The sequence below is a fragment of the Pollicipes pollicipes genome, unplaced genomic scaffold (genome assembly GCF_011947565.3).
Source record: "Pollicipes pollicipes isolate AB1234 unplaced genomic scaffold, Ppol_2.1 Scaffold_1600;HRSCAF=1878_pilon_pilon_pilon, whole genome shotgun sequence".
NCBI classification, from domain to species: Eukaryota; Metazoa; Arthropoda; class Thecostraca; order Pollicipedomorpha; family Pollicipedidae; genus Pollicipes; species Pollicipes pollicipes.
The window spans coordinates 1,901,030-1,928,276 of NW_023595962.1; the positions used below are offsets into that span (position 1 = coordinate 1,901,030).

Here is a 27,247-nt window from a genome sequence, read left to right on the forward strand (position 1 = left end):
GGCTGGAGTCACTGACTCAACAGAAGACTACGCCCGATGATGATGATGTTTAGGCTTAGGAGCGCTTCGACCGCCTTGATCATTTTACGCACAAAAACTACGATCTTGGTGGAAAGCCCGCAGTAGACCTATAGTCTACCAAGAGTGTAGAAGTGTGTAGTAGTATACCGTAGTAGGCCACATTGGTGAGTGGGTCTACGTCTTGATTGCATGCTGCAGGCCTTGTCGCTCACGTGTTTATGAAGGGATAGCACGGATTTAATAGCCTGTCGTCGTTGTCGTTTCCCGTTAGCGCGATCTAACGCGAAGACAATAGTTCTGAACGAAAACAACGACTTAACAAATCCAACGGAACCAACAAACTGTCCTCGCTGGCTGTCACGCAAGATGATTAAAAACGATTGGGTGATCATTGTCGAATAAGAACTCAATTTGTCTAGGGCAGGGGTGTGGTTTTATATTAGGTTGGGGAAGACTCCATCACCTCTGTGTTTGACTCCAGCCCCCCAAACTCTGAGAAGAAAGTGGACCAAAGCAGGGGTGAAACCCGTTTGTTGACGCATTTTGGAGGAATGCTTTATGATTGTTCACTTCTCAGGACCCCCCAACTCATGTTGCGAAACTAGGCCTCTGCTCTTCGGCAAATTATTATCGTGGCACACGATTTCTGAGTACTCAATTCGCAAATTATTATCGCTGCACACGGTTTCTGAGTACTCAATTCGCAAATTATTATCGCTGCACACGGTTTCTGAGTATTCAATTCGCAAATTAGTATCACTGTACACGGTTTCTGAGCACTCAATTCGTTGGTGAGCATTGCCTCACGTAAACCAGACCCCAACTGATCACAAATTACGAACGTCAAACCGTCACCGTACGTCACGGCTGGCTCCGTCCTTGACCTTCACGCAACTCCCCGTGGCCTCACTCTTCCCCGGCTGACCCCGGCGACCCCTTGAACCCTCGGGCGCCATTTCCAGCGCACCCCGACCAGCTGGAGGCCCCGGTGTCATGTACTATTGACCGAGTCGCCGGCGGCAATCGATGGTGAAGTGTGAGCGTTCGGAGGCAGGACAGCCACGGCACGTGTTCAGTGGGGACAGAAACACTGGTCCGTATGGACAGACATGGCGCCGCGCCGCCGCCGGCAGCTTGCGGGCCGCCGTGCTGGTGAGCGGTCTGTGCTGGCTGCCGTGCTGGTGAACGGTCTGTGCTGGCCGCCGTGCTGGTGAATGGTCTGTGCTGGCCGCCGTGCTGGTGAGCGGTCTGTGCTGGCCGCCGTGCTGGTGAACGGCCTGTGCTGGCCGCCGTGCTGGTGAGCGGTCTGTGCTGGCCGCCGTGCTGGTGAGCGGTCTGTGCTGGCTGTCAGGCGGGCTGGGTTCCCCGCAGCCGGTGTCTTCCAATCTCTCAGAGGTAAGAAGTGAACGCGATGGAATGTAGTACGGCGGAAGTTGGAGCAGCCATGGGCACATTGTCTTCTGTAGATAAGCAAGCAGCGACGCACCTTCATGGTAGCTACCGGACGCTCGTGCCCCTCCCTTACTGACTTTACGGCATGCATGACGTGATTATTTAAGGCGGGACTGGATTACGTACGTCACTCAATATTGGGAGTTCAAACTTATTTTAGATGGACACGTAAAATGAGAATATCACAAACATGCTACGCTGTTTGGCGACGTGCAAAAAATCTCGCGTGCCTGTGGCGCGCTTAACTCAGTTTTCAATGACAGTTTTTGTAGTGGTGCCCCCTCCCTGCTGTAAAACCTGCGTACCACCCTCGTCCAGTTCCCACGGCACTTTGTGACTCAGGTTTGACTCAGGGTTTGACCTGAGGTTGACTCAGGGTTTCCTTGAATTTTCAGTTTTAGATGGTTTTATGGATCATTTTAAGGAGATTGATGTACCCCGCTGAAGGTCTGGGGCTGCTTGAGTGGGTTACTTTATAATTATGTTATACCGCAAGGGTCGAACACATTTTAGTGACATGATCATTGCATGATTGCATAACATTTCGTGCCAGGTTATCCGTGTCAAGTTTTACGTCTTTTCATTTAAAAAAGAGACGTCGCACTAGCAGTGAGCGTTTGCTTCTTTCTTCCTTTGCCGCCTGGTTCCGAGTGCCCATACAACGCGCTCTAGCGTTGGTTACGCTGAGCGAGTGACGGGGAGGGCTGGCATGTCGGGAGTTTGCCCATGTGAGAAACATGAAATGTTGTGCGTCTTAAACCCACTGTGGGTGAAAGGGAACCATCCGTGTGCAGAACCCGGACACTACCCTCACATCCGGTTGACTGAATTACAGTTGGGCCCAAATCTCGCCGCGCCGTGTCGTGCACCGATACATGTAATAGTCACCTGAGCTCGCGGTCTTTGGCGAAGTTCTGATGAAGAGACTACCGTCCGGATCGCTTCCACAGTTTGTGCGCCTCTAGTTCATCTCCTTTACATATGACTGGCAGTGCATTTAACTGGCCGTATCGTCGTCTCTGTCGATAACCAGCCGCACTTATGTGGGTCCAGAACCGTGACGTCATATGAACAGCGGCGGTTGGCGGCCGCGACCTTATACGATCATCATTATCAATATCCCTGCTCAGTTAACGCAGCATATGTGTGTTCCGTTTACGGCGAAGCGTAAAACCATCATATGTACTGAAACCAGTGACACCATCCCTTGTGCTGAAACCGGTGACACCAGCCTTTGTATTGGAACCAGTGTCACCATCCCTTGTATTGGAACCAGTGACACAATCCTTTGTGCTGGAACCAGCCAGGTCGTCATTTGCGGTGGAACCAGATGTATTTTACTGGTTCCAGCATCTAACTTCCCCAGTAACCAGCCGTTGCGGCTTCCCCTGTAACCAGTCGTTGCGGTTTCCCCGTAACCAGCCGAAGCATCTCCCTCAGTAACCAGCCGTTGCGGCCTCTCAGTAACCAGCGGGGCTCATGTGGTTACAGCTTCGGCGTGACGTCAGCGCCGCGTCGGCCGCTGTACCGTAACCAGCCGGGTCGCATCGAGGACTACCTGCCCGGCAGGTCATCGCTGGCGGAACGCGAGGCGAAGCAGGTCAGTTCAGCAGCGCCGGTGCCGACAGTGTGAGACCTTGGCACCGGAACGAGCGTCGCTTCCGTTTCCAACCAGCGTTACACGTTTGTTTTGTTGTTTCCATGTTACCACTTCTCAATTTTCCAACACATCATCTAGTTTTTCATTCGTAATGCATCGTTTATCTTTTCAGTGTTGCCTTGTTTTTCAGCGATCATTTTTCACTATAAATGACTGCTAGAAAACTGCTTCAGCTACGCTTGCACTGTGACTGCTGGCAGTGTTGCCGCAACGCGTTACGCAGGAATGCCATTACGCGGCAATGCCATTACACAACAATGCCATTACGCAGCAATGTCGTTACGCAGCGGTACCGTTATACAGTCCCTTAATGTTCTGCCACGCCGTTCAACCCCACCAGGCGTCCTCTCTTGCGGCTACAGCCTGAACCGAAATTCCACCAACTACTTTGTGTGATCAAGTGACTGATATTGGTCCAACTGTTACGTAGCCATCATTGTGGGGTCCATCAGTTAGCTAGCCGTCTACTTCTATCCCACCACTTCTTCCAATACCCGTCTAATGCATGGCTAGAATAGGGAGTCCTTCACATGGCTCATCGCAGCTGGTTGCGTCGGTGCTCAAGTCGGCGGTCACTGGCGCTTGGAAACGTGGAACGTATCTATCCTATATCACTAACATGACATATTTTTGGTTCGGCGGTCAAAGGTTCGTGACTTCCTCCACCACTCAGTGACTTAATAAGAATACACGCCATTTAAGTTAAGTGATAAGTGCCTGTATCTTGAGCTGCTCTGTACGATTCCGATCCAAGTTTTGACATGATTCGGCGCTCTGATTCAGTGTATTGTAACGTGATGGCGGTGTTGGTTGCTGATCATACACGCAAATAAAACTACAAACTAACTAAACGCAAGTCCAAATTCAATAATGCAAAAATCACAGTGGCATACCAGCTAGTGGCATTTTTTCGTGTAAAGAAAAGCGAATGCATCTTCGAAGATGCGGTGAGTGCATGCTCACCTGACTTTTATATTTTTGAACTTCTTATGAAAATCCTGACATCGCATTCTCCGCGGTTGTGATAGACCACGCCTGTAATTCTACCGAATCGTTGCTGCTCCATTTAGTTCCTTTTTTACCACGCTTCGTTGGTAGTTTTTCTGATCGTCCTAAATGTTGCGTGGTTCCCAATCCACCGACTCGATGCTTCCGGAATACATGACACTGTGTGAGAACCACTTTCACCCACGCTTTCGGCGCCGCTGGGCGTTGTTTAAAACGCAATGCGTCTGAGCCTTAACGAACCATAAACTATCCATCCGGGGCTGGGGCCGCTGTCATCAATCATTTTAAGCTGAGTTATACGCCTTTGTGTGCGGTTCGATGTGCTTTGGATTGGGCAGCTATTGATGTTCGCTTAGAGCTATTTATGAAATTGCGTCGTAAAATCCTGGAATGTTTAGATGGCATATTGCGGCCCATGAATTTCTTATCTAGGCTCAACTTTCATGTGGGCGGAATCACTTCCGTGTAATTCAGCACTTTAGTGTCAGCTGGATGTCAAATGGTCTGGCCGTTCGTGTTCGGAACGAGTAATTATGATTTGCCAGTTGGTAACTTCGTCCGTGTTGTACATCAATGCCGTTCTGCTCTGTTGGGGAAAATATACTTAAAGTGTTAAACGCAGGTGAGGCAGAGTTTGATAAGGAATACGTATCTCGGCAACAAAAGGGCAGCTAACGCAAACAATGTCAACAGATTTACGCAACTAAAAACGTTGTTCTTCATAAACGGATACCATATTTAAAAGGATCGTCAAGCACGCATGTTCCACAAGTCTAATGGCGCCTTAATAGCGTTGCTGGAAAAAACATACAGCCTTGTATTATCATTGACTTATGTACGCATTATTGTCGACTATATGAGTTGTTTCGACCCATCTCATGCGCATGATTATCGACTACAGACATTATTAACGCTTTCGCACGCATGTATCTATTGCGTGTTCCATAAGTGGAAAATCTGGCCAGTCGCTGTCGGACATCGGTGCAGGGATGACCTTGTATCACCTTGGGATGGCGTGGGATGACCAGGGATGACCTGACGATATCCATTACACCACAATGAGCGAGGTGCTTTTGTGATTATCACTTGCGGACATCAATGCCGCAATCCGGTCACAATGCGAATCCCTGGTCACGGCTCGTGGCTTTCTAACTGGTCATCGCCTGCCTCTATTCCATACGCCGCTAGGCCATGTGACTTGCACGTTTTCTGTGAGCGATAATGCACCGATATCATGTGATCGACTTTTCATGGAATAGTTGGCGTGGCCTGTATTTTCAGTCTCTTGTCAGCGATGACTCCAGTTTTAATTTATCGATAAGCCATTGACCAGTAGAATCGTCATCCATAAACCACGCAGCAATGGTGTGGTGTGGTGAGGTGAGGTGAGGTGAGGTGAGGTGAGGTGAGGTGAGGTGAGGTGAGGTGAGGTGAGGTGAGCACATTTGTGTGGGGTCAGCTTTGACATACGGCTTCTCTGATATGACCCGGAAGATCAGTGCTTGCCGAAAAACGCCATCGATGAGTACCCATCCCGTCTGGTTGAGTACTCACCTTGATATGAGCAGGCGAGGACTTCAGCCCCCTCGTGTTCAGGCATGGTGGGAACTCGTGTTCGTGAGCACTGCCTGGAAACATCGAATATTCTCAGTATGTTGAACAATATTTTTCTTCTGTTTCATCTATTTACTTACATGCTTTTCAACATGCTCCAGAAAGAACGCACACAAACACAAGTGCATAGCACATTACAATTGCTGATTTTTTGCAAATAACAACCCGAAAAGATTACCACACCGGCTGGCCAAAATTCGACACAAATTCCATCAGCGTCTGCATGGCAGACATCCGAACGCAGTGTTCGAAGCGCGTGCTATCATGTCCGGTGTTGTATATCTCACATGGGTTCGAATCGGGGCCGGAAAGCATGACTTCCGGTCTCTTTACATTCCTGCATTATTTATGCTAAATGCCTGTCGGCACGGGCGTAATCGCGGCCATCGGCCGTTGGATGCCTGTGTGTTAATGGTGTCATGTCGGTTGCGAAAGGTCAAACGCTGCCGCGGTTAGTCCCTGGGAACAGGCTAACGCGACGAGTCCCAGCTGTTCCTGTCACCGCTTTACAGCCTCTGGATGGGGGCAGGGTGTATGACCCGAAATACCCGCGTTGAGCGCTGGGATGGATACGGAGCCCGCGGGACAGCATTGCTGTTGAGCTTTAGAGTGCGCGTACACATTCCCAAGTGCCACGAAGACGTTAAGTCTCAAAGGCACCGGGCATAAATGTGACGGCTATGTTGCACAACCGGAGTTTATCACAATGAAGGACCGGAAGTTTGACGGATCTGTTATGATGCTGTATGACATACAGCCCTACTGGCCGGTTGTCATGCTGTGCTCCGGTTACACAGCTGCAGCAGATGCCGAGCCTCACCAAAAGCGAGCAAAGTACATCTGTTCGAACTGAACGCGAGTGACCCAGCTCTTCGTTTCAGTTCGTGGATGACATCGTTCGCAGCATGGAATTGGTATGACATGTGTCACTGTTGTCGGCTTCCGCTTGCTTATATATGTCTTTAATGTGCTTTGTAGTCTGAGTGTCGCTTTAGTCGCAAGCGGGATGCAAAAGGGGTATGACCGTGTCTTTGGACGTGAATCGGCGCAATTTACCAGGTATGTGGGTGCGAGAGGACTTCTCGGAACAATCGATGACAGCAGCGCAGCATTACAAACACGACTCCGCGAGCTCGCTGCCCCGATTGGCCCGACTCCGTCAGCGCCCTGTTTTGATTGGCCCGACTCCGTCAGCGCTCTGTTTTGATTGGCCCGACTCCGTCAGCGCTCTGTTTTGATTGGTCCGACTCCGTCAGCGCTCTGTTTTGATTGGCCCGACTCCGTCAGCGCTCTGTTTTGATTGGTCCGACTCCGTCAGCGCTCTGTCCTGATTGGCCCGATTCCGTCAGCGCTCTGTCCTTATTGGCCCGACCCCGTTAGCGCTCTGTCCTGATTGTCCCGATGACTGCGGGAGTCATGCCTGGTTAGCGAGCGCTCCGCCGCCTGCGCGCCCCTTCCCTCCCTTCCGCGAACTCTCGCGCTGACCTCTGACCCGCAATTCCCCTAAGCCGTTGGGGCCACGGAGGCTGGTATTCGCGGCACGGAGGGTTCTCCCCCGGGACCGGACCAGGGACACGTGTTCGCCCTCTGTTCTGCGACGTCGCTGTGGATTAGTGCAGATGGACTCGGTTTGGGGAACTTATTAGCCGGACCGGTCGACCCGCGGTGGCAAGGTTGTAGGTTCGACACTTGGAGGCAGTGTTCCACATTTGAAGGTGTTGAGGAATTAAATATGATGGAATTGGCTCACTCGTTACTTTTCTGCCGTCCAAAGGTAATCCCATTTGTTAATATTTTACCATTTTGCGTTTTTTTATCCACCTCTCATATGAAGTGAGTTATTTAAAGCATTTGTTGAAATTTTCACAAACTGTTACCTAAAAAGGCTTAACGTTTGTGTAAACTTTGGCTAATGATTTACATAACCAAATTCAGGTTGAGAAGCCAAGTCAAGTGACCAATAAAAACTCAAACTGGATAAAAAATAAACATATGGGCCTTTGCCTTTGGACGGCATTATTGGTGTACAAGTACAAAAGACAGCAAAATTTCACTATTTCATAAACATGCTTCTAAATACGTCATCGTTTGCCTGTTTGATGGAACGTCTGTATGACGTCACAGGGGCTACCTTATTGGCCGTGGGAAATTGCCCCCGTGGTGGATGGGCAAGGTCACTTGTAGTACTTCAACCTCTCGAGAGGTGGTGTGGTAATGGGTGCGGCGTTTCAAAAATCCAAATAAAACGGCGTGCAGGGGTTTTTCCTTTCTCGTGGTATGTTCGCATATTGACCTGTGATTTTATGTGATTTACTTACATTCACATGCTCGGTTATGACGCTGTTATTCACATTCTCGGATATGACGCCTAGTTATTTGATGGCAAGTCTCACGTCCTAAGCAGCCAGTGCCACTGTCCAACTTGCTGCACTATGTGGTACGAAACGTGATCCCTGTTTAAAGCTTGTTCTGGATGCATAACAATGGTTGAGAGCCAAATGAAGCCCCTTGATTCCACAAGCAAGGCTCACGTAGCCAGACACAAATAACTTGACGATTATATTTGTCTTGGCCTTAAACGCCGCATGGCCAATGGGGTGGCAGCATTTGAGGGCCTTTTTATGGCGTCATTCATGCCTGGATGACCTGGAAACAGCGCACGGAATATTCTGCACAATTTCGCGGGCAGGTCTTGAGAAGGGCTGGGCTGTGAACTGCACCGAATAATCTTCAAAACGACTATCTCGGTCCCCCTGACCAAACAACGCACCGCAGGCTCATGACGGAGGAGAAGGCGAGGAACGCGCCAGTCTACGCCGCAACGCTCCCACTCACCACGGCGTGTTTTACTGCGCTTATTTGGGGTCCGGACTTCGCATTTGCTGACGACCAGCGGTTGGTGCAAACGGATGGTGCGTCCCGCGTACTCAAGGGACACATCAGGTAGCTGGACTTCAGGCGCGTAACTTTAGCCATCGGAGACAGCTGGGTAGTTCAGCGCTCAGGCTTCGCTTATTGGCTGGGGAAATGTGCGCAGGGTCCATGGTCGTATTTTCTGTTTCTGGTGCACGTGAACGTCATTGCAGCCTAAATTAACGGGTTGATGCACGAATGCGATGCTGCAGGGTGCTAAACCCCCGAAAACTGTCCCGCATAATCCCTTTGTTCAGCCAGCGAACAGAGGAAAACAGGAAAGAAGCATAGTCACGCACCCAACGCGCAAACACCAAGTCTGAACATAGTTGCTCGTCAAAACAACCTGTTGAGCCCTCCTGGCTATGGAATCCCGGCTCGAGCCGCTTCTCAAAACGGGTGAGGCTGGACTCTGCGTTGGGGAGGGGGAGGGGCTGTCCGTACTCTCCAGACTGGTAAGGCCAGACTTTGAAACTGCACGAATGTGTACTCTGTAAACAGATTGGGGGTCCTCATTCCAGGTTCGAGAGTCTGGATTCCCTAAATTTAAGTTCGGACTTCCCAGATCCGAGCGTCGATATTTTCCTTACTCAGACGTCCAACCGGTTACTTCAGAGTCTCGAAATCAACGAATGTAGCCTCTGTAAACAAGATGTGTTGTATATCTACAAACCCGAAAATCTGGATGATCAGAACCCGCGAGTTCTGACTTCCCCGACCGGTCAGTCTGAGCTATCCGCAGACCCAGACCCCGACCAAGACCCAACGGTAAAGCCGTGGGGCACCACGCCTTTACGGCCGTCCCTGACCGCTGTATGGATCACACGCCCGCCCAGCCAACCCGTCTCCAAGGCGACCCGAACGCACACGCACGGGCGCCGCGACAGCCCGTGACCACGACCCCGAGCCCGAAGTGGGACGGCGGGAGCTCACGTGGCTCCGTTGGGGCACGTGCGGCTCCCGCGGAGCTCTTGGGGACGGAACTGTGCGGGGTGTGAAGTACCGGTGGTGTTGTGAGGCTATGGCGTATTTGTGTGTTAGTTCATGCCGTGTTCAGCTTTCTCCGATTGGTGGATTGGCTTCGATTGGATTGGATTGGATTGGCTTCGTTGGAGCGGTGAAACCGCATGAGTGAGCACTGTGTTGAATGCTGAGTAATAAATGCAACGCATTATAAACACAACACATTATAAACGCCCACGCAAATGCGGCACATTCTAAAAAGCCCTGCTGTCACCGAGCCAATAACACAAGGCGTTCAGCGGATGGGAGCATACGGGAGCATCCCGGGGATCTGACGGCGAACCGCTGAATGCTGGCTTAAGCTGGGGCTCCTGCTTTGCACTCATGCTTGGATCTTCCTGGAGATAAGCATCAGGTTTCATCCAATACACCGTTTTGGGGTTGGGTGTGCTGGTGCTTTTGAACCCAAATTGGTGGCAGGAGTATTAATTATGAGGCGAGGGCTAACAAGACCCTCTCGCAGGCATTCAGAGCTCTTATCGTGCACGTTATCACGCCACGCCCGGACGGGGTGGGCCTCCTCTCTCCGAGTCGCATTCGTCGGCTGCTCTTTGAATCACCTGCCGGGGCTATCATTCGTTGCACACTGCTCGCACCCGCGCCACCCGTGAGCAGGCGGGAGGGGGAAGGGGGCGGGGGGGGGGGCTGTGTGTGTTTGTGCCATCTGTCAGCGGGACCAGCCATGATCTGGGCCACAACGCAGTCGTCATGCAACGTCCTCCGTTGCTCGGCGACTCCCGGAGCTGGTTGGAGACGATTTGTGCATATTCAGACGTGGCATCACGTGCAACCAGCCACTCGCCCCATTTGCGAGCAGTCGCCTCTGTGGACGGTGGAATCGTCCGACTCCGCCCCGGTGCTGCACGCTAAATTGGGGCACTGAAACGAACAGAGTCGACCGGGCGGTGCCGCAATAACAGCGAGGCGGCGCGTTCGCACGCTGTTGACGCTGCTCACGCGAGCTTGTTTTCCGGGCTTTTCGCCGGACGCTTTGTTTTGTTGGGAGCTGAAAGTGCTTGGACGGAGTTCAGCGATAACTGAGATGTGATGGTCAGTTTTCATAGTGGTCCCAGTTATGGTTGGTTTGGCTTTTAATTGCAGCGAAACCACTCGGTCTGTAGAAGTGTTTTGAAGTCAATTAATGGTTCTGCCTTTATCTGTCATTGGAGAGGTCCTTAGTTATCCGGGCTTGATTGAAGTTTGAAAGCTAACATGGAAATCATTGACTGGGTGTGAGAACATTTTTAATTTGGCCAGGTATAGTTACGCTCAACTGGATGACCAACTTTAGCACCAGAAGTTTGCCTCCCGCTCAGTCTCCCACGTGACGTCACCAGATCAGAAAGGCGTTGAAAAGCTTATCAGGAGTTGAGGCTGGTGTATCGATCGCTGGGATATTTCGCTCGATTATTAAAGCTTTAAAAGCATGCATGGTCTTGGACTGTACATGATTGTTCTGAATCATGTTCAAAATAGTAGTGCAATCTGTCATATTGGTTTGTTTGTTACACGTCTTAAGTCTCGATCTGGTTTTCATACTCAGTAAATTGTAAATCTATCGCATATTCATTGACATCTATTGCATGGTTTGCCACATGGATTCGTATGAAAAATGTCCGTGTGATTTAATTTGTTAATGCAATGGATGTGCATTTGCTCAATGCTCGCCGTGATATGGGTGTACGCGGTGTGATCCAATGGATCACTCACGCTCTGCTAGAGAGCGCATAAGGCGCTTGCGGTTCGACCACAATGATGCACGGAGGGCCGTAATTTAAAGCTCATCCATCACCGGGGAATGACATAACCAATGGCTACCATCTCCATGTCGTTAGCAGGGTGTTGGGGGACGAAACTCCCCTTGAATTTAAGTAAATGGAATGCCGTTGTCCCCAAAATGACGATAATAATATTCACACAAAGTTTCTTTGAAATATAGTATACAAGACATCAAACGCCCCAGTAGGATGCCATCGAGGTGGCGGCTCAGCTGAGGCTGGAGGACGCTGGAGCCGGGAGTGTGGAACGAAGCGCGTTCATCGCGCTCGCACGCGGCGTCTGCACCGATGGCGCGGGTGCGATGGACGCCACGGGCGCGCGCCGGTTTTACAGAGACGTGGTGCGGTTGTGATTGCGAACGTAAACGCCTGGGATAGGCAGTCATTGTCAGCAGTCCAGATTACCGCACGGCCGAACTGAATTTGGCGCGGGACGTGGGGAAACGCCACGATGCATGTGATTACCACGCGGGATTGCATCTCATTGACCGGTGCCAATCAAAAACGCCCGGGGCGACCCACCGCGTGATTCCCTTCCAAATGCATGACACATGCATTTACAGCTGCGGAATCACGGCACTTGCGGCGCCGTGGTGCGCCGCATTTGTCTTTTTGGGCGTGGGCTGCAGCGTCGCGCCACGCGCAGTGTTTACCGCGCGCGCTGACCCGTTTCCGCGGGCGGCCGGCGCGCCAAAACGCCGCGCGCGCCCCACTCGCGCCACCGATTTGGCGCGAGGCTCCGCGTGATCACCGTGATCGCGGTCGTCGGCGGGATGCGATCCCGTGCGTTGATGACGGTGATCGCGCTGTGTCGTGACGCGTGGCGGCCGTCCGCCGGGCCGAGTCGGCGATCTCGTGCCGGACGCCGCGCCGCTCGCCGCCAAAGTGGCGCGATTGCGGCCGGCGTGGCGCGGGCGGCGGCTCGCGTGTCGCGCGGCGGCCTCGGGCGCTTCCTCTGTGGGTGGGGCGTCACTGAGGGCGCGCCTGCCGCGCGGCTGATGGCGCTGTCACCCGCGCGCGCCGACAAAGGGGAGCTCTGGCCATGTGCGTGTGGATGTCCTGCCGTGTGTGAGCGATCGTCCGGTGGTGTCCGCCGCGATTGTCCAGTGGTGTCCGCTGTGATTGTCCGGTGGTGTCCGCTGTGATTGTTCGATGGTGTCCGCCGTGATTGTCCGGTGGTGTCCGCCGTGATTGTCCGGTGGTGTCCGCTGTGATTGTCCGGTAGTATCCGCCGTGATTGTGCGGTGGTGTCCGCCGTGATTGGCCGGTGGTGTCCGCTGTGATTGTTCGGTACGTGTGGACGGGGCACGATGCGCGTGGCGCAAACCGACCGCTTGTTCGGCATCCTCAGGAGGCGGGGATGGCAGTGGATATCGGCTGAAATTGAAAACTGGCGGAGCGGTGTTTTGATGTGCAGTGCGTTTGACATTTTAATGCCGATCGATGGCTCGATGTTCGGTGCGTTTGGCTTTTAATACCAATGTGTTTTGACATCCGGTGCGTTTGACTTTTGGCAACCAGCCAGCCTCACTTTAGGTCTGACGTCTTTGCAACTGCGGGGCTCATATTCCATTTCAAGCAGTGATGTTTTGTGAGCTGAGTGTGCGGTTGGTTTGGCGCCATATCTGCTCAAAGCTACGTCACTCTCTGAGTGTCTCTCTGCACTGAACAGTGCTGGGAAGGCGAAAAGACTCAGGAGAAGCCCGACCGGAAAGCCCACCGCCGGCAGCGGACGCACGTGAGCTCAACTGTCACGCTCGTGACGGGGTTTTGTGTCCACCGCCGCGCAGGGAACTCCGTGTGTGTCGCGTCCCAGACAGTGTCGTCGTGAGCAAACTGCCCGCTTTGTCTGTGACCTGTCGTGTCGTTTTTCCCTGTGATGTCATCTTTTCTGGGCTGGTCCTTTCAGCACCGCTTGAGGTTTGTCTTGGGTTAATAAGCGAATTTAAGATGGCTGATAACCATGTTATGTAATAGGGTCGATGGCTTATACCCAAATGTGGGCCGACACTCAGTCAAAGACGTGCAATCCGGGCATCAGTGATTTTATTTGTGAGACTGAGCTCGTGATTGGGCCTACCACAAAGTATTGTTGCATTGTCCTATTGTTGTATTGTCCTAGTTTTGTTTTTCAAGAACGAGCTGAAAATCCTAACTCCACAAAGAAAACGATCTAACAATAGCTAATCATTTGCAGATGAAATGTTGCACTGTTTGCGGTTTCGGTCCAGTGGAAACGCCGCAGCGCGCAAGCACACTACTACGCGCACGGTCATATTTGAAAGCACTACACACACTCTCATAGTTAAAAGTACTGCACACACGGTCATATTTGAAAGTACCACACACACAGTCACATTGGAAAGTACTACACACACTGTCACATTTGAAAGTACTATACACATTGTCATATTTGAAAGTACCACACACACTGTCATATTTGAAAATCCTACACACACTGTCATATTGGAAAGTATTACACACACTGCCATATTGAAAAGCACTACACACACTCTCATAGTTAAAAGTACTACACACGCTGTCATATTGGAAAGTACATTACACACTGTCATATTTGAAAGCGCTATACACACTGTCGTATTTGAAAGCACTAAGCACACTGTCATATTGGAAAATGTTACATGCACTGTCATATTTGAAAGTACTATATACACTGTCATATTTGAAAGTAGCGTTGATGCGCAACTCACCTCGAAGTCCGAAATTTTGGAGAATTTTTCAAGGTAAAGAGCGAACCTCTACTGAAAGGAGCGATGCCAAGTGAAAACCTTGAAGGACTGTAACCTTTTACGCATAACCTGAAAAGACACTTTCCGTACGGCCTGTCCCTTTAACCCTCACCCTGCACTCATGTCGCTTGAGCCGTTAGCCGATACGCAGATAAACTGGTGAGTTTAGAATGAAGCAGGACAGCAAGATGGCGTGTGGGCCATCCGGTCCAGCAGTCACTGCTCCTGATCTGATCTCACTGATCGTCACGCTTGGACGGGCCATGACGTCACGCTTGGACGAACCATGACGTCACGCGCGCTATGCTCGTTAGCGTAACGTTCCATGTCGTGCCACGCATCTGTCCATGTTTGCGAGTAGCTCGCCGGACGAAGCGCGATAAAGGCAGCTTCCTCGTGACTTGTGTTACTTTTGTGATCCAATACTTTCCATGTGATGGTGGCCATTCTGCCTTAGCGGCTTTCTCATAGAGTTTCAACGCTACACTGATACACGTGGATAGCAGTGTTTTTCCTTTTGTATGGTGAGATGAGTAGTTTTGATATACATGTGCAAATATCTTACGTATATATATATATATATATATATATATATATATATATATATCAGTTCTGTTGTGGGAAAACGCTCGCTTTGCTTGGTTAACACCTGGTGATATCCTGATCCGGAGCAGGCTTACTGAGCGCGCAGAAACATACTCGGTCTATCTCCTTGTTTTCCTTGATTATTCCATTTCTATACCAAAAAGGAGCAACATGCAAATCTGTTCTTTGTTGCAAGAAGCCATCATATAAATGACATGAATGTAGTAGACGATGGACTAAGAATGCAGAAATTATGACAGGGCATCTCGAAGTGTTCCTTTAACGGGGCGGAGGCAATGTTACGTTTTGCTGCCGTCTTGTCTGCTCAAGGGTGTTATAAAAACGTTGGCGTGTTTACCCGCGCATTGCTTCTGTCTCGCTGTGTCGTTCGGCTTCGCGTTGTCGCCCGAGGCACCTCACTGTCGGTATTTGTAGGTCGCTGCAGCTAATTTCCCACGAGAGTACAAGGCCGTCGCGACATACGCGTGTTTGCCACTTTGCTTGGAACCGGAGACGTGGAGAACACGTAGCGAGGCGGCGGCCTCCTTCATAATTCAGTTTGCTCTCCCTGGCGCGACATGTCAGTGACCAACGCAGTATGAAATATTTCAAAGGCCACTGTGAACTACGTGTCAAAAGCGGAACCAAACGACAATTAATATCGAGGTTATTAATTGGGGACAGCGTTCTATCTCTGTCTTCCCTGCTTAGCCGCTTGTGATTTTGTTTCGTTTTTCGGTCCCAGGTTCGTGTGCTATGTGCGTGTCTGGTGGACGTTATACCAAAGGCTAGGTGGTGTATGGGAGGGCTGGGTCCATCAGAATTTTGCGTTAAGTGGCATTCGTGGACAAAGTGTCAAGTGAATAACAGGCTTGTTTGGTTGGGAAGGGGTTCCAGCCTATATAGGCCGAGGCAGCAAGCGTGTTTGGGCTTAGGTCGTTTGGATGCAAAATTTATTACGCCTTTTGGGTGTCATTAAGTATCGGCTCTCGTTAAATCAATCAAAGTTGCCAACGGAAGCTGATAGTTTCTAGCTAGTCTGATCATGAATTTGACCCATTCAAAAAAGGTGCCAAATCATGCCAATAATCTGAGCTTAACCTCACATTGCGTACGACGCATTTGGCCTCATTGGCTTTGAGTACGTGAGTTGATGGTGTGTTTCTATCACTTAAACCCCTGTTATTCGTCTCCGCCTTTTTAAAATTGCTGAGCTAAGTGAACCAAACAATGGTCCTACGGTCAACCGAGTGGCATTTAACGTTCTGGACTCCTCGTTGATGGCGATGGCCGGCGGTCCGGGGATGATTTGTTGGCCGACTCCCTCCATGTTTAGCAGGCGTCGCTGACCTCCGGCTGTCTCAGAGTGACGCAGAAGTCGGCCTCTTATCGCCTCCATCTCTCGCCAGGTTCTTTTCGCTGGTTTTTCTTCGCTCAAGTTTGTTTCCCCTGCGCTGAGTGTAACGCCACAACCACGACGCGTGACGCCTGATAACACCCTGACCCCAAGCGGGTCACGACCCCTGACCCGCGATCTCTGACCTCACCGTGGCCTCTGACCTCGCCACACCGACTCTTGCCGACCGTGGACCTCTGATCTTCACACCCGATGCGTGACAGCGCCCTGACCCCATGCCTACCATGACCTCTGCCCCTGCCCTCGTCGTGACCTCTGCCCCTGCCCTCGTCGTGACCTCTGCCCCTGCCCTCGTCGTGACCTCTGCCCCTGCCCTCGTCGTGACCCTCTGCCCCTGCCCTCGTCGTGACCTCTGCCCCTGCCCTCGTCGTGACCCTCTGCCCCTGCCCTCGTCGTGACCTCTGCCCCTGCCCTCGTCGTGACCTCTGCCCCTGCCCTCGTCGTGACCTCTGACCCTGCCCTTGTCGTGACCTCTGACCGCCGCCCCGCTGACGCTCTTTCCGTGTTGCAGAGGGCGGCGCGCGCTGTCTCGGCCTCGCACCCCAAGTCGTTCACGCGAGCGTAAGTCCCGGGCTGGCGCCTGATCGCCGCGTATTTTTGGCCGCCCGGCTCAATAGCGGCGAATGGCGCCCCACTATTTCGGGGCCGGCGCCGTTGGACCGGCGCGCAAGATGCGCCGGCTTCGAACAGGCTGGCGAGCCGAGGTGGTGGGTCTGTTGCTGTTTTGACGACGTTTTGACATGTTTGACGGGTCGTTGGGAACGGTCAACGTCGCAGTGATCGAGAAATCGTGCGCTTCAGGGTTGGTGATGGTGGCGGTCGGGGTGTTAAACCCACAAATCAAGCCGCATGCGACCCCGCGCGTTCACAAAGCCAGGTGCATTTACGAGAGCGGCGACCAGGATCCAAACCGCGCCCCGCGCTTTGGTGGAGGGGGGAGGGGAGGCTCTCGCAAACGTGTGACATATTGCGGTTTCAACTTCGTCACCAGGATAAACCGTACTGTCCCACCCAATCGCGGCAACACGATAACCCCCACCCACGGGGTGCACTGCTCTGACCGGGTCAGTCTGGCTGGCCGGATGTGGTCCGGTGGTCGATGCTGTGTCGCTCAGTCCGCGACCGACGGTCGGCTCGCGTGCCGGGCCGATGATGAGGGCCCCGTCCCGCCGCCGAATCAGGCCCGTCACGCGGCTGACCCGGGCAGCGCGTCACGAGCGCGTCCGATGCATGTTGTGATCGGCTCAGATCGGGTGGGAATGTCGCACCGCGCCGCTGCCGGTGGCGCCGCGATGGTTCGGTGGAGTTCCAGTCAGAGCCATTTGGTTTTACTTTTGTGTCATGTTCGCTTCCGTCTCTGGGCGTAAACTGTGTTTACGTTTCGTGGCAGCTTCCAGAGACGCGATTAGCAGGGCGCACCTGCAGTATATCGCAGTGAATTTGTTCTGTTCTCGGAGGTGGCTGAGTAACACACCCCGCGCAGTAAGACCTGTTTTGAGTTTTCCCGGTCAAATTACGCATATGTCATTTGTGAAGTCGTTGGAAACGGCAAAACGTTGTTTCGAACGTTGTATGCTGCTGACGCTACCGCATCATACAGTTGAGCATATGGCACGTACATCGCACACGCCATAGCGTAACATGCAGTGCACCGCTGGAACGTACGAGTATCACAGTAGTTTGCTTGTACGTCAATCTCTCCATTAAAGTAGCGCGACGTCAATGCTCGACTGGCACTGTACCTAAAGCGGTGCCCTTGTAAGGGGCTGCAGCTCCCCGGCATCTCGTGACTGCAGCGCGTCTTGAAATCCTCAAGGGTGGTCTGCAGGCTTCGGGTAATCCTGCTGGCCGCAAGGATTCTGGGCAGCCACAGCACATACTTCCTGTGAACGATGCGGGCACCCGAACCCCACTACCATGGCACCTCCCCTCCAGACTCTGACTCTGAGTTTGACTCCGGCAGCGTGCTGGACGGCTACGACTCGGACTCGAACCTGGTGTTCCACCGGCACGAGCGGGAGCCGATCGCGCCTGAGGAGCAGCGCTCGCTCTACAGTCTGGTCCAGCGCGGCGGAGAGGTGCCTGTTGGAGGTCTGCGCAAGCCCGCCCCGCAGAAGCCCCAAGGTACGACCCGCGGCAGGGGCGGAACCAGGCCACCGCCAGGGGGGGGGGGGGGATCATGCCCTCAGCTCGTTTGTCTGGTCCATCGCGGCGGAGAGGTGCCGGTTGGAGGTCTGCGCAAGCCCGCCCCGCGGAAGCCCCAAGGTACGACCCGCGGCAGGGGCGGAACCAGGCCACCGCCAGGGGGGGGGGGGGGGGTCATGCCCTCAGCTCGTTTGAAGAAGCCGCCTTTTGCAGTACCAGAACGGGCGGGAGAGACTCTCTTGTAGGGGGTGGAGCCGTCCCGTTTCCATTGCTTTATTTTTGGGTCACTAGCGCGGTGTTTTGAGGCCCTGATACCACTACCGAGATTGGATGCTGGAGCCGCCACTGCTCGCCGGCTCAGTAACCGGGGTTACGTCAGACCACGGACGCGGCGGAACTGGCCAAGGGGAGAATTGTACCCCGGTGAGTTGGACCCCGGAATCTGTCCAGAGCAGAAGTCATTTTGCATATGATGGGCTCGAAATGGAATTCAAATGCCGGAGTGTTGGAGCTTCCGGCGCTTAGCGGTTCTTGATGGGGAGGCGACGAGAGTGGACATCTTGGGAAATAACTATCAAAGCATACGAAATGGGGTCCGGGGAAACTAAGAAAACCCAGGTAGATTGAAAACGTTCGAATCTAATCTCGGTTGAAGCGGCGTGGTTACGCCGAGTCATGCCTCTAACTTTGGAGCCGTCAACCTATATTAATCATATATTAATCGTCTGCGAATAGCGACGCCGTTTGCGTCTTTCAGCGTCGAGTGGGTCAGGGGGACCCTAATATATATATAATGTAATAATAAGTATGCCATTACTACGATAGCGTGACAGTTGCGCGACTGCGTTAATTACGAAGTTGAATACGGTAGTCTCGAGAACGGCGGCTTCGTGCCAGCACCCAAGCACAGCATACCTGGATGCCTGGACCCGCGTGACTTGGCGGCGCACGACGATAAAGTTTCCTTAAAACTACAGCGTGTGGGGGAGGGGGAGCCACAGCTTGTAACGGACGTGACCCAGCGGGGTCTCGCCATTGATCGGTGGAAGTTTCGACGCGACGCGGAGAGTCGTGTTGTCACGGGGGCTCAAACGAGTCCGCGTGGCATGCTGTGCCAATGAATGTTTAACGCGTCGGGCCCCCCGCCCCACGAGAACGGGGGCCCCGCCGGTCGACCAGTGACACGAACACGCCGCACGGCCGCGCCAGCTGGCTTTGGAAACCGATGCGGAAAGTGGCACCGAACGTTTCGTGTAGCTGGCCAGCACCTGCGCCACCGCCCGCAGCATGCGACGAGACCTCCGCGGAGAGACGCTGGGACTCCTCCCCGTGTGCGCCGGCACAGTATCCGCCGTCGTCTCAGGCGCCGCGATTTTCTCCGATGTTCGGCGGCGCGGTATCTAGCCCGGAGCGAACCCCGGCGCTGAGGAGCTGGTGCCGCCGCAAGTTGACTGCGGAAAGCCCCGGTCTCGGCGGCTCTGGACCTCCAATTCGCCCGCTGTCACCTTCAGGCCTTCAGACGGGGGTCGGAGTGCAGAGCCTTCTCCCAAACCACGTGCCCAGCCCAGATCTGAGATTTAGGTCCCGCCGGCGTCCGGGCTCAGGCCGCCATACAATCAGCTGACGGCGAGTCTAATTGAGCGCCGGGGGATGTGGGAAGGGGAGGGGGAGGGGCTGTCAGCGTCACCCAGGGGGGGGGGGGGAGGAGCGCGGAGCGGAGCTGGCAGCATCGGCTTCTGCCGCCGTGTTTGTGTTGACTTTGGTGGCATGGAGAATGCTCGCGGAAGCCTCGGCCCAGAGGCGGTGTCAGCAGCGCTGTCTCGTGTCCACGTACCCCTGCCGGGAGACTACTCAGGGTGGCGACGTCAGTCGGGCTCTATTGTCTCTGGGGCGAAATCTGACGCGATTGGGCGCCGTCTGAGCTGCCAGCGCAGCTTCTAATTCGGGCCCGGTTCGGGTTGAATAACCGCCGGTGGCCTGGCGTCGCCTCTGCACGGCAGCGCGTGCCAAGTTTGGGCTGGGTCCTCCACTCGGGAGAAGCGGCAGTGGTGGTCGCCCGGGCGCCGGCGCCAGCGGGATAGCGGGTGGTGTGGAAGTGAGCGTGAGGTTCGGAGGCGGGTTGTGGATTGCCGGCTTCGAGAATGAAACCGGTGAGGCTCGATAGTTCCATGCATCTGCGCTGTACTGAAAGTCCACATGTTCTGGTCCAGGTGTACGTGGAGATGTTTTCATCCCACAGTGAACGCCGTGAGGAATAATAATTTAGATAGCCATGCAGCGATTACTTTTCAACGGCGAAGCATTAAGGGGAGCGCGAAGAGGCGGCCGAGAGAGGGAATGCTCATCTTTATGATGAGACAAACGTTCACGCTATGGCGTTTTATTGGAAAAATCATCTTCGAAACCGGTTTTGCCCTCAGCTATAGAGACTATCCGCCCCATGTTTCCGCCCTCCCCCCCCCCCCCCCCCTGTTGATAAGCGATGAAATAAGCCATATTCCGCCAGACAATCAAGCGCATTAGAAGGAACTTGCTATTAAAAAGCTATCTGGTGTAATCCCTTGCCATGATATCCGGCGCAGAAAGCTCTCGCCGCTTTTAGACACATATGTTTTACATTCGCATCATGCCTCTGTACTTCGAGCAGACTTCTGTCACGAATAAGTGGTCACGTCAACAATCTGAAGCTCTCGGGCACTGACATGTTTACTCTCGATTTCTGCCCGTCAAAAATAGCCCGGGTGCGCAGTGCACGTCATAAAGCTGGGTCCACCCCAGCGCCGGTGAATTAAAACAGCGGCCGATTCGACGCGGCGACTCCAGATATAGCCCATGTTTATGCGACGGCACTGCTGCGCGCCGAACGAGGGGCCTGGACGCGCCCCTGCGGAGGCCTGGACGCGCCCCTGCGGAGGCCTGGACGCGCCCCTGCGGAGGCCTGGACCGCAGCGGCCGACGACGGCTCCTTTTGGGCTCGCGTGCTTCAAACACGTCTCGAAATGGCGCACATATGCTGTTCGTGCATATTGCCGATAGTTGCAGATGGGAAAAGTTGTTCAGTGCACTTGCGAGGAACATCATGCGTTTAGATAAGACAGTAGCAATAGCCTTATTCCTCGCGGAGCAACCAAGGAGAATGGAGAGATGGATCCATTGATATTTCAACAACATGACTCAATCGGAACAAATTCGAACTCTTCATTCTCCTGGTTTGCCTACTAGGAATAAGGATATTACTATTGTCTTATCGAGTCGCAGGTTATAGCAATACTATGTTTTATATTTAGTATCTGGATCCGGATTTAAGCAGCACTTTAGGTGACCTGCTTTAGATTCGTGGCCAACACCATGGCCCCGAATGGATACATGATGGTTACAAATACGACCTCTGTGCTCGCTAAAACTGCACCTGACGATACGACGAAGATACCACTCATGTGGAAGAAAACTAATTCACGGTCAGTACGGCCATTGAAACGCTTTGGTTGCTAGAAGCCCTCAGGGCATCACGGCCAGGTCAGAGGTGAGCCCGTGTCCAAAGGATCCCCTCGCGTAGCGAAACTACAATTATAGTCAAAGACATAGCCAAAAGGACAAAAGAGCGACTCCTCTTTGAGGTGCCCTGCTCTCCATGCGGCAGGCGCCCCGAGGGTGTCAACATTTATTCTTCATAGATGATTCTCTTAGCGTCAACATTTATTCTTCATAGATGATTCTCTTCGGAAATTGAGATACAAGAGTGATGTGTGGGGTTTAAGAAGTTTCCAAAAGGGTTTCAGGTCCTCCTTGCTGAACCGGTCATGCTGTCTACCGCGGGGCTTCTGCGTAAAAATTCCGTTGAATTGATTGAAAAACACATTTGGGCCACATGCCTATACCGTGGTGCCAACCTATATCTTCATTTTTTCCTTACTTTCTGTACTCAAGGGCTTAAGGAAGTGGTGATATATGTGATGTAACCCACATTGTATCGGTTGCCGAGGCCGATAGGGAATGCCGACGGAATGTTGACGGGATGACAGGGAACACAAATCGGTGTGTCGACGGAGGAGCGGGCGTTACTCAGAACCGGTCAGCAGTCCGGCTCGTGACCGACGGTCGCAGCTCGTCCCTGGTGAGGCGGTGCGGCACGAGCAGCGGAGTGTCATTTGGGGTGGGGAGAAGACGGTGTTGTGACGAAGCCGCTTTGTCCTATCCTTGGTCGGGAGGTTTCAAGGCGGGATATTTGGTTAGCGTGTTATGTGGGACCAGGCAGTCCATAAAACCGTTGAGATTTGGCGTCATTATGCCGGCGCTACCCCACGCACTATCCCGGGCACTTTCCCGGGCACTACCCCGAGCACTACCCCCGGCACTACCCCGGGCACTACCCCGCGCGCGTCTTCGTCGCTCATCTCACCGTGAGTACCAGGTAAGAGAGCACACCTCACTGGGCAGGCCGCACAGTCGGGGCGGTAGCTCCGCAGAGCGACCTCACTGCGCATGCGTCACAGGGCGGTGAGCTCCACTGTCGTCGGGGGTAAGGGCGCAGCGCACCGCGGGCCCACCACCCAATCTCACCGGGCGCACGTCCAGCGCACGTCCGCTGCAGGATGTGGTGCTCATCCTGCGCACGTCCATCGCACGCCCAGCGCACGTCCGGAACACGTTCAGCGCACGTCCGACGGCGCACGGCACGCAGCGCACGGCACGTCGAGCGACACTGCACGGCGTCGGTGGCGGCTGGGTCTGGCGGCCGCACGTCTCCGCGCACGGCGGTGCCGCAGGGTCGCCAGCTCCGGCGGCGGCGGCGACGGCGCACGGCGAACGGACGGGCCGCGGCGCACGTCCACGGCACGGCTCAGGCTGGGCGCGCCCACGGCACCGGCACGAGCGCGTCGGGCTCGCGTCGCCCACGGAGACTTGCGGTGGAGGTGAATGCCGAACGCGCGTGGTATCCGACGGACGGGAGCACCCTCGGAACACAGCACCCAGGAGCACGCGTGGCACGCAGCGGCCGGGTAGTTATGCTTGAAGCACATGGATGGAGCACCACCGTGGACTGGTTAACGCACGGGTTTGGAGCACCGCAGGAAGACTCTAATGGCTGGAGCACGGCACTCCGCACGCCGCCCGCGCCAGGACAATGTCATCAGAGCTCACCCGGCACCGCACTGGCCTCATCGAGTTCAGGCTGGACGTCACAGCGTCAATCTCTGCCACCAGCACCGCCTGGGCCGTGGCGGCGCATGGCTATCGCTGGGCGTCACGTGACACGGGGAGAGACGTACGAAACGGACCAACGCATTGAAGGCGTCCACGTACCAGACCGCTGTGATCGCTCAGGTCAGACGACGACGATGGTCGCGTTTCACCGTTCACCGACCGCTGGCTGGGGCGCACGTCTCGGTCGGCGACGACTGAGGCGCACGTCTCGGTCGGCGGCGACTGAGGCGCACGTCTCGGTCGGAGGCAGCTGAGGCGCACGTCTTGGTCGGCGGCGGCTGAGACGCACGCCGTCACCGCGCGCGTCCTGTTGCAGGCCGGCCGACGGCGGCATGGCGGTGTACCGCGAGAACCCGCTGTACCGCGAGCTGGACGAGCCGGCGCGTCTGAGCGGTCCCGGAGGTGTGCCGCTCTACAGCGTGCCGCGGCGGACAGCAAGGACGGCGCCCCTGTACAGCACCCCTCACCGGGCGCGGCCGGCGCCGACCTACCCGGCCTTCTACTCCACGATCCACCGTCCCACCGCGGCTGCCAGTCAGCAGGAGGAGGAGGACGAGGAGGAGGAGGAGGAGGAGGAGGGCGGAGGACGCCTGCGGCGGCGCGTGCGCTACACCCGCACGCGCGTCACTATGTCGCTGAAACGGCGCGGCGACGAGCAGCGGCCGCCGCCGCCCAAGCGGCTCCAGTCGCGCTGGAACCCCACCCTCGTCAAGTGGACGCAGACGGTGCGGTACGGCTCGCCGGACGGCCGCTCACCGTCGCTGGAGCGTCGGCGGAGCGCCGGCGGCAGACGCCGCGCGTCGCCGCCGGCCGAGCCGGACCGGGCCGGGGCGGGGCGCGGTCGCGGGAGGTCGCCGCCGGCCGGCCGTGCGCCCCAGCGCTCCGCCAGCCTGCGCGCAGCCGACGCCGTGACGAGCGAGACGCGGCGCTCGGAGCTGTCGCCGTTCCGACGCGCCGCCGCGCCGCGACGCAGCAGCAGCCTCAAGTCTAGCCGCGAGCCCGGCTACCGCGAGCAGGCGGAGGCGCTGCGGCGGCGGCTGCTGCGCCGGCAGACCGGCGCGCCCGGCTGCCGGCGCGCGTCGGACGTGCTCCTCAGCACGCGTCGAGCCGTCAGCGAGAGCGTGTTCACCGTGCAGGACCGCGCCGGCGCGCCGGCCGGCCGCGAGTCGCCCCTCAGCCCCGACGACGACGGCGGCGACGGCGCCTGGGCGTGTCTGCTCGACGCGTGCGACGGCGGGGTGAGGATTGAGGAGATCACCGACGACAACGGCAACAACAATGTCGCCGCCGACGGGCGCAGCCGGCGACAGGAGGCCACCGACGAGACCCGGCCCCGTGATGACAACGCCAACGTCTGCGACAGCGACGCGGGCGCCCACCTCGCCGACGACGGGGCCGACGAGCGCGTGGAAGTGCACGTCGAGGAGGCGGCGGCGCACGAGGCGGTGACTTCGCCCACCGACACTGAGGTGCGTCAGTCGCTGGTGCAGCTCAGCTCGGGCGTGGACTCGGAGGGCGGCAGCGACCGCGTGCTGAGCGTGCAGGTCTCGTACTCGCCGGGCGCCCGCGAAATACTCCGCCTGGACGGCAGGGTCAGGGAGACCGTGGAGGCGATTGAGGCGGCCGAGCGCGAACACCAGTCCGGGCAGTACGACGACGCGCCGTCGCCGGAGGAGCGCGACGGGGTGGTGCACGAGGATTACGGAGAGCGCGACATGGACTGCAGCGACGATAGAGGGCACCACGCCGACCGGGCGGACGGCGAGGAAGGGCGCGGCGGCGTGGGAGACGAGGAGGACGCGGTCACGGGGCAGGAAGACGCGCAGGTCCAGCGCGCCCAGCGCGAGAGGTCGCCGTCTGTCACGCGGGAGGGCGAGAACGATGGCGATGCTTCTCCCAGACGGCGCGCCGAGCGTGCCGGCACCGGTCGGGCTGGCGGCGCGTCGCTGCCGACGGAGGCGACGCTGGCCGGCCGGCGCCGGTCGCGACGAGAGCAGGAGCCGGCGGCGGCGGCGCCGGGCCGTCGGCAAGCGCGCCAGCGCCGCGCCGGCCGGCCGGCCCGATCCGACAGCGAGGAGGAAGAAGCGCTGCGCCGCCGTGAGCGCGGCTGGAACGCGCCGCCGCCGCCGCGGTCGCGCTCGCTGCCGCGCGCCGCGGTCGAGTCGGCGCCGGCGCCGGCACGCGCACCGGCGCGGCCGGCGGCGCGGCGGGCGGCGGGCGCGGCGCGCCGCAGCGCCAGCTCGCCGCCCTCGTCGCCGAACAAGACGGCCGACTCGTCAAAGACGAGCTCCGTGTGCTCGTCGCTGGTCAGCTCGCCGTCCAAAAGCACGGTCAAGTCGTGGCGAGGCGCCGGCGGACGAGCCCCGGCCTCCACCGGCGGCAGGGTGTTCAGCCCGCCGAGCAGTCTGGCACGGCCCGGACGGCTCGCGTCAGCGCCGCTCCGCCCTGCGCTCTCCTCTCCCTCGCTCGTGTCCGGCTCGGCCGCCGCCAGCTACGCCCGCCCCACCTTCGCCTCTAGTTACGGCCGCATGAGCACGCCCCGCGAGCACGGCCGCGAGCACGGACGCGAGCACGTCTGCGAGCACGGTCCGGCGCGCGCGAGGTCGCCCGGCGGGCGGGCGGTGACGCGCGCGCGCAGCTTCGCCAGCCGGCCGGCGCCGCCGCGCGGTCGCACGCTCACGCGCGCCGCCACGGTGCGCGCGCCCGGATCTCCGTACGGCCACATCCGCTGCGGTGGCGCCTCGGCTGACGGCGGCGGCAGCGGCGGTGGCGCGGTTCGCAGTGCGCACGCCGCGTCCCATGCTCGCGCCAGCCAGGCGCCGCGCCGACAGCCGCTCTCTCCGTACAGGTCGGCGACGCTACCGCGGTCGGCGAAGTCCTGCGCGCGCGGCGGCGACGGCGACGGCTCGGCGGCGGCGTCGCCGCGCTCGAGTAGCGCTCACTCGCCGGCCAAGGGCCTCTCGACGAGCACCGAGACGGGCTACGACAGCATGGAGTGCAGCCCGCCGCTGCGGCCGCTCTACCGCAGCGCCACCTACGTGCCGATGCTGAAGACGCGGCGCAACGCGACGGAGTTGGCGCTGCGCGGCGCCGCCAGCCCGCCGCGCGGCATCGCCAGCTCGCTGCGCGACAAGTTCGAGAACCTGGAGAAGCTGGTGGCGGCGATGGAGGCGGACGAGCTGCGACGGCGGCGCCGGCGCGACCGCGAGGCGTCACCGGTGCGCGGGGTCATCGACCACTTCGAGCGGCTGCGCAGCACGCTGTCCAGCCCCGACCTCGAGATGCGCGCGCCGCCGCTGGTGCGCGAGCTGAGCGCCTCGCTGTCGCGCGACCTCCAGCACGTGGCGCAGCAGGCGGCGCGCCCGCTGCGCCGCCCCGTCAGCCTGAGCCTGGAGAGCCTGCGCAGCATGCGCGCAGTCAGCCCCAGTCCCTACCTGGACCCGCTGCAGTACCGGCAGTACGTGCTCCGCCTGCTGCGTGCCAGCAGGAAGTCGCCGCACTTCCAGCGCCTGAAGCGGCACTACCACAGCCTGGAGAGGCTGATGGAACTGGAGCGGCTAACGGACGCGTGCAGCCTGCCTGGCCGGCGCGCCTTCCCCAGCTACGAGGCGTGGAAGCGGATACGCGCCAAGGAGCGAGCGCTCTCGGAGATGAAGCGCATCTGCGAGGAGCTGGA

At 56.5% G+C, this 27,247-nt stretch overlaps 1 protein-coding gene across 4 annotated transcripts in view; it reads left to right on the plus strand.

Moving 5' to 3' along the window:
* The window catches only part of LOC119091433 (vinexin), an 80,424-nt gene that overhangs the window by 37,318 nt on the left and 15,859 nt on the right, over positions 1 to 27,247 (plus strand). For all 4 annotated transcript variants that reach the window (XM_037214229.1, XM_037214252.1, XM_037214236.1 and 1 more), the window contains 3 exons: positions 2,965 to 3,073; positions 16,733 to 16,782; positions 18,185 to 18,345. In XM_037214229.1, coding sequence (XP_037070124.1) covers positions 2,965 to 3,073; positions 16,733 to 16,782; positions 18,185 to 18,345 — 320 coding nt within the window. The remainder of the gene's footprint in view (positions 1 to 2,964; positions 3,074 to 16,732; positions 16,783 to 18,184; positions 18,346 to 27,247) is intronic.